Consider the following 6,162-nt stretch of genomic DNA (forward strand, 5'->3'; position numbering starts at 1 on the left):
ATTTTTCTTATGAATACACATGTAGCCAGTTTACCAACAAGAAGGTTTTTCAACAAATGACCATACAGAAATACATTTGACTGTATATAGGCCGGAACTAAATTGTCCGAATGATTATACACGCTTGGGAATTTTATTTTCATATATGTATGTTAATCGAGGTTTAGTAAATGTCTCATTTTGTTGCTTCCTTATGAATTTTTTCAAATACTACAATTCATTATATGATGTTGTTTAGAAGTCATATAATTCAGGTGTTCTTCAACATCATTATTTGAATTATTTGATTAAGACTTCCTTCAAACCATAACCTCTTTAACGTTACCGTGATATAAATGTACTGATATAAAATGTCCTTAAACTTCAATTAAATACAGTAGATATAAAATAATCACAAGTGATATTTTGGAATAACTAACTTCCTTCATTACTGACCTCAAGCTTATAAGTCTGATTTTTATGGAAGGAATTTGTTTAAGGTAAATAAATCTTATTTAAGCAAACTTGATAACGTATAAGGGAAAAAAGTATCAATACATTCAATTGACCTTTTATTAAACATCACATTATAAACATGTTAAACCTAGATCGTTCCTTATTGAACTAATACATGTTGAATTGAAAATACTGAAATTAAATTGCCGCAAAAAGGAATAGATTGGTTTTAACGCTAAATAAAGTATCCGCGAAACTAAGTTTGGTTACAGCACTTGTTCATCCTTTCGACTCGCATTTCACAGGTATTTTTATACTGCCTTTGTTTCAAACAACGAATCTATTAGCCTTCTCTAAGGAAAACTTGAAACGTTATCTTACATGTATAATCAGATGGCATATTTCACATAGAAAACACACTTACCACTTGAACATGTTTAAAATGAACGGATTTGTGTATGTCTTATATTTGATATTCACTGGAATATTAGTTGGGGCTACTAGGGATGATTTACATATTAAGAATGAAGAAAAAGAAATTATGAGAAAGCTAGGTAAGAACATTACAAAACATTAATGTTTCGAAATAAACCAATAATTATAATGATAACTTACTCTGTCTCATTTTTAGACCTATATCTGTACCTCGAATTTCACATTCACTGTCATTTCAATACAAAAATCTATGACTTACGAGACGATTTTAATTTTGAAATTATCAATATTCAGTCACCTAAGTATCAATTTAACAACGTCACCTGCATATGGGATATACATTTGCCAACTAATTTGGTATCCAAGAGCTTACATCCCCTACTCGGCTTTGTAAAACGTCACCATTGTCTGAGTAGAAAGTTGATGAACCAGGGGTATGTCAAAGAACGTCCCATCATTTAAAACAAAAAGGGGGGTTCATCGGAAGGTACTGGGACCTTGTTGATAACTATTCCGTATCAACTTCACAAATAATATACGATGGTCTTGGAGTATAAATTCTTGGTAATGACATTGTTTGTCATCTTGATAACGTGTTATTCATTATTTTATTTGTCTTTATGCATATTATTTTTACAGGTTAATTTGTTTTTATTTATATCCATTTGACGTGGTGCGGTACTTGTACATCCCGTCATTGTTCTATCGTATTCCTCGTACTCTTGTCTTTCATTTGTGCTTATGTGCTTTGCATATATGCCGTTGGTGTTTCTTTGATGCATATGACATGACTCTGTTCTTATATATCCATGTATTGTGCTATAGTATAGTAAAACATTTTTGTATTCTTGTCTTTTATTTATGCTAATGTGCTTTGTCTTTTTGCCTTATTATGTTTCTTTGATACACATATGACGTAGCTCAGTACATTCCATAATTGTATTATTGTACTATGGTAAATTTGTGTACTATTCTTGACTTTAATTTTTGCTAATATGCTTGGTCTATATGCCATTTTGTGCTTCTTTGTTACATATTTGTTTGTTTTTATAATGATTAACATAATAATACAATGTTGACTGGGCATGCTGTACCCTTATTCTAGATTTTATTCCTACTACCGGTATGACTATTTGATAAGTTTACACATCGTTGTGAAAATAATGGAATTTGGTGCGACTGTTATATTCAAGTCATAGGTTAAGCTAGCTTAAACCAGGTTTAATCCAACGTTTTATACTAAGGAAAAGCCTGCACCAAGTCAAGAATATGACATTTGTTTGATGTGTTTGAAAGTTTTATTTTACCATTTGATTAGGGCCTGTCCTTTTGAATTTTCCTTAGAGTAAGGTTATTAATATACGATTTAAATTTTTACGCTTCAGGGTACAAACAGTACAATTATCTCAACAAAACAACTTATGTTATTTCCACAACCCATTTAATGCTATTTCAAACAATCATGAGGTGTTATTTTTACAAATCATTTTGTTTAATTCCAACCAATTACTAAGGGCTTTTCAATCAACTGTTAAGGGGTTTTCAATCAATCAGTATTTGTTATTTAGACAAATCTTCAAGGGTTTATACAAACCAATAGTTTTGTGTTATTCGAACTACTCATTGTAGTGATAAAGTCAAATTCGGTTGCTATAACATTGACTTTAATACAACTGTTTAAAAAATGACACAGACATTAACAACTTTAGGTCACCGTGCGGTCGTCAACAATGAGCAAAGCCCATACCGCATAGTCAGCTATAAAAGGTTTTTGATTGTCCACTCTTAATGGGTGCACTAGCTGTTAAGTTCATATTTACCAATGTGCCTCAAATTTTCCTCATATTCTTATATTTGATTAATTATATATTATAAAAAGTATATCCGAAATACAATAAATTTGAAACAATCAGTTAAGAAAGTATGTACTCGATAATGATGATTAGAATTTTGTGTGTATATTTGTCTAGACATCATCTTATTATCTATCGAGATGACCTCCGAATACAGTCGATGGTCACATAACCTGATATAAACATAAACATAAGTATAAATAGACTAATGATATTTTGTGGATCAAACCAGATCAACGATATGGTTCACCTTTCTTTCACTTTCAATGTTGACATTCTTTTCCTTTTAATGGCTGATCAAAACTTATGCATGTGTAACCACTCTCTAGTTTATGGGTCAAATTGAAGGTCACATGCATACGGATTCAATGAGGTAGAATGATTCATTTGCAAGTGAATAATTCATCAGTGATAATTCCTTGTTTAATTTGAAACAAGAATAGGTCCATGGTACACGGATGCCCCACTCGCACTATCAATTTCTATGTTTAGTTGACCGTGAAATTGGGGTAAAAGCTCTAATTTGGCATTAAAATTAGAATGATCATATCATAGTGAATAAAATCAACGGTACTAATTTTCTTGCACCAGATGCGCATTTCGACAATACATGTCTCTTCAGTGATGCTCGTGGCCAAAATATTTGAATTCCAAAGCTTATATAAATGATGAAGAGCTATAATCCAAAAGGTCCAAAAAGTATAGCCAAATCCGTGAAAGAAATCAGAGCTTTGCACGAGGGAGATACATTCCTTAATTTCTAATAATTTCTATCATTTTGTAACAGCAAATTTGTGAACATGTGTACTAAGTTTCAAATTGATTGGACTTCAACTTCATCAAAAACTACCCTGACCAAAAACTTTAACCTGAAACTTGCTCTATCAATTTCTATGTTCAGTGGAAAATGAAATTGAGGTCAAAACTCTAGTTTGGCATTAACATTAGAAAAATCATATTATAGTGAACATGTGTACTAAGTTTCAAGTTGATTGGACTCCAAATGCAACTTCATCAAAAACTTCTTGACGAAAAACTTTAACCTGAAGCGGGACGAACGGAAGAAAAAAAAAACGTTCGTTTAACAAGGACTTTGTAATTAACACTTATTATTATCATAACATACATTCAATAAAACACGTTCCAAAAACGACATCTTTCAGAAAAAAAGGTGGTATCATCATCCAACTTAGATATGTGGAGTTCAAACTCCCCAACTTTTGCTTTTAGATGTTTGATTGTTCTTCCGAATTCTTATTGCAAACATCTAAAAGCAATTCTTGTTCGTGTATATACTTCTACGTCAAAACGTTAACAGTGTAGTTTAAACTTTGTAACAGATAAGGATTGCCGATTAAATCCGTATGTGTTGTGTCAATCCAACTTTTGCGTTTTTTATTAACTAAATTGAAATAAAACTGCCCCACCCCACCATCATAAATAATGACGTATCCCTTTTTATTGAACTGTTTTAAGAGTAGTTCTGAAATGCATGTTATAGATATTAAAATTCTCCTTTGTAAGGAAAAAAAGAGGGGAGATGTAATACAATGTAAAACATATTCAGTTATTAAAATTTTTACTCATTTATGGTTGCAGCTTACAATAGCGTTTTAGCGTTAAATGCAAACATTTATTGTACAGAATTTTCTCAATGTTTGTTATATGTGTTTGAGCTTCTAAATTTTTTGCCATTTGAAAAGGATCGTCCGTTTTGAATTTTTTGGAGTTCGGTATTTTTTGTGTGTGTTTTTTTATTATTATTATTTCTAGTCATTATCCTACACTAAGATTTAACTTTTGTTCGGCAGAATGTTATGTATTAACTTATTATCTCTATTTACAGACCATCTAACAGCAGTAGTTAAACAGGTGATTGAAGAAAATAAACAGCTTAGATCAACTGTTAATGAGATAGAATTGGAAAACAAGCGATTGTCGAATGGTTATCGTAAAATTGTAGACACCAATAACGAACTACGAGCAGAAATGCACACTATTAAAGGTTGTTGTTCACATGAGCAACAACGTAATAATTCCTTAACCAGATTTAAGCGGCTTTTGTTAAATAATGGTAAGACAATCACTTTGGAAAATACACAAGAGGTACATGTCTTCGAACATTATCAAATAGTAAAAGATCAATTAGTTGGTGTTTAACTTTAAAGACAATTTTAACATGGTAAATGCATTAGCAGGACGTGAGTTGTCAAATTAAATAACCTGGTTGTTACTTGACCGTTTAAAAAAAATGGTAAAAGGCAAACACGGTTATAATGAACAGAAAGAAGGTACAACTTCTCTGAAACAAATGCTGACTGCGGGCAAAATAGCTCTTCTCAATTCCGCATACCAAGTGAGGGTACACAGAAATTTATAATATGTATGTCTATGCATTGACTACGGCTTGGATTAAAACAAACTACTCGAAAAAAGCACCCGAATGAAAGAAGGGAGAAAACGTTTGTAGTATATATATATATATATATGTTACAGTGAATTTGTATAATCAGGGATTGTGTAGATTCCCCGATTTTTCAAGGAATAGGTAGAATCACTGAAATCATTACATATAATCCCTGAAAATGACCAGTGATTTTACATAATCCCTGAACATTTTAATAACTTTTCTACATATTCCCTAATATGATTTCAATGATTATCAATAATTTAAAGATCCTTTGTTTGTTAAAAAATAAACATTATAGACAAATTATCATTTTTTTCTTTCATAATCATTGCCAGATGAAATAATTCTGCTTTCAAACACAAAGGATAATCTTAAAGATATAATCCACACAGGGTTTCGAGATAAAGTTGAAGACGTCAATACTCAACTTTCCCTTTATAGCGGTAACTTTACATGTATTGTTTGTTGCTTAATGTATTGTGATAGAAACAGATGTGAAGCATATTATTTTAATTTATTAACCAACTAAGTACATTATTGCCAAAAATGACTATTTATTAAACATTTCATATTTTCTGTAATGGCCCAGTTTTTTCTGTAATGGCCCTGGTTTTTTTCTGTAATGGCCCTGTTTTTTTCTGTAATGGCCCTGTTTTTCTGTAATGGCCCTGTATTAATGCCCAGTTTGTCTGTATTAAGCCCAGTTTGATAAAGTTAATCAAATAAAGGTGTAAAGAGTATACTATTTTTTGTTTTTTGTTTAATTTAGTAACCAGCAACAAACCTTAAAGAGTTATAAAGAACCATATAAAGGGATCACTGTTCATCCGGTTTTTCAACACATAACTTCTTTTAACTTTATATCTTGGATATTTGGTATATTTAACGCTTTATCATGGTGAAGTACAATTTTTTTTTCATACTAAACTATGATTTGAAGAGTAAGAGAGCAAGTTAATAGCAACACATATACTTTAGTTCAGTTGGTTGATAAATGTATTAAGAAATGGGTGTTTTTTTAATGGACCT

The 6,162-nt window shown here is 31.1% G+C and overlaps 1 protein-coding gene across 1 annotated transcript; it reads left to right on the top strand.

Annotated features, from left to right (window-relative positions):
* Positions 1 to 850: 850 nt before the first annotated feature.
* Positions 851 to 5,922, top strand: LOC134726160 (uncharacterized). Its single transcript, XM_063590561.1, has 3 exons — positions 851 to 989; positions 4,570 to 4,797; positions 5,903 to 5,922. Exons 1-3 carry the CDS (start codon positions 869 to 871, stop codon positions 5,920 to 5,922), a joined length of 369 nt encoding a protein of 122 aa, XP_063446631.1. The 5' UTR covers positions 851 to 868.
* The last annotated feature ends 240 nt before the right edge of the window (positions 5,923 to 6,162 follow it).

The sequence above is a fragment of the Mytilus trossulus genome, chromosome 7 (assembly GCF_036588685.1).
Source record: "Mytilus trossulus isolate FHL-02 chromosome 7, PNRI_Mtr1.1.1.hap1, whole genome shotgun sequence".
Taxonomy (NCBI): Eukaryota; Metazoa; Mollusca; class Bivalvia; order Mytilida; family Mytilidae; genus Mytilus; species Mytilus trossulus.

Coding starts and splice junctions, on each gene's coding strand:
- LOC134726160 (XM_063590561.1), top strand. CDS start 869: ATGTTTAAAATGAACGGATTTGTGTATGTCTTATATTTGATATTCACT. Junction 990..4,569: donor AGAAATTATGAGAAAGCTAG/GTAAGAACATTA, acceptor CTCTATTTACAG/ACCATCTAACAGCAGTAGTT. Junction 4,798..5,902: donor GCGGCTTTTGTTAAATAATG/GTAAGACAATCA, acceptor TGTTTAATTTAG/TAACCAGCAACAAACCTTAA.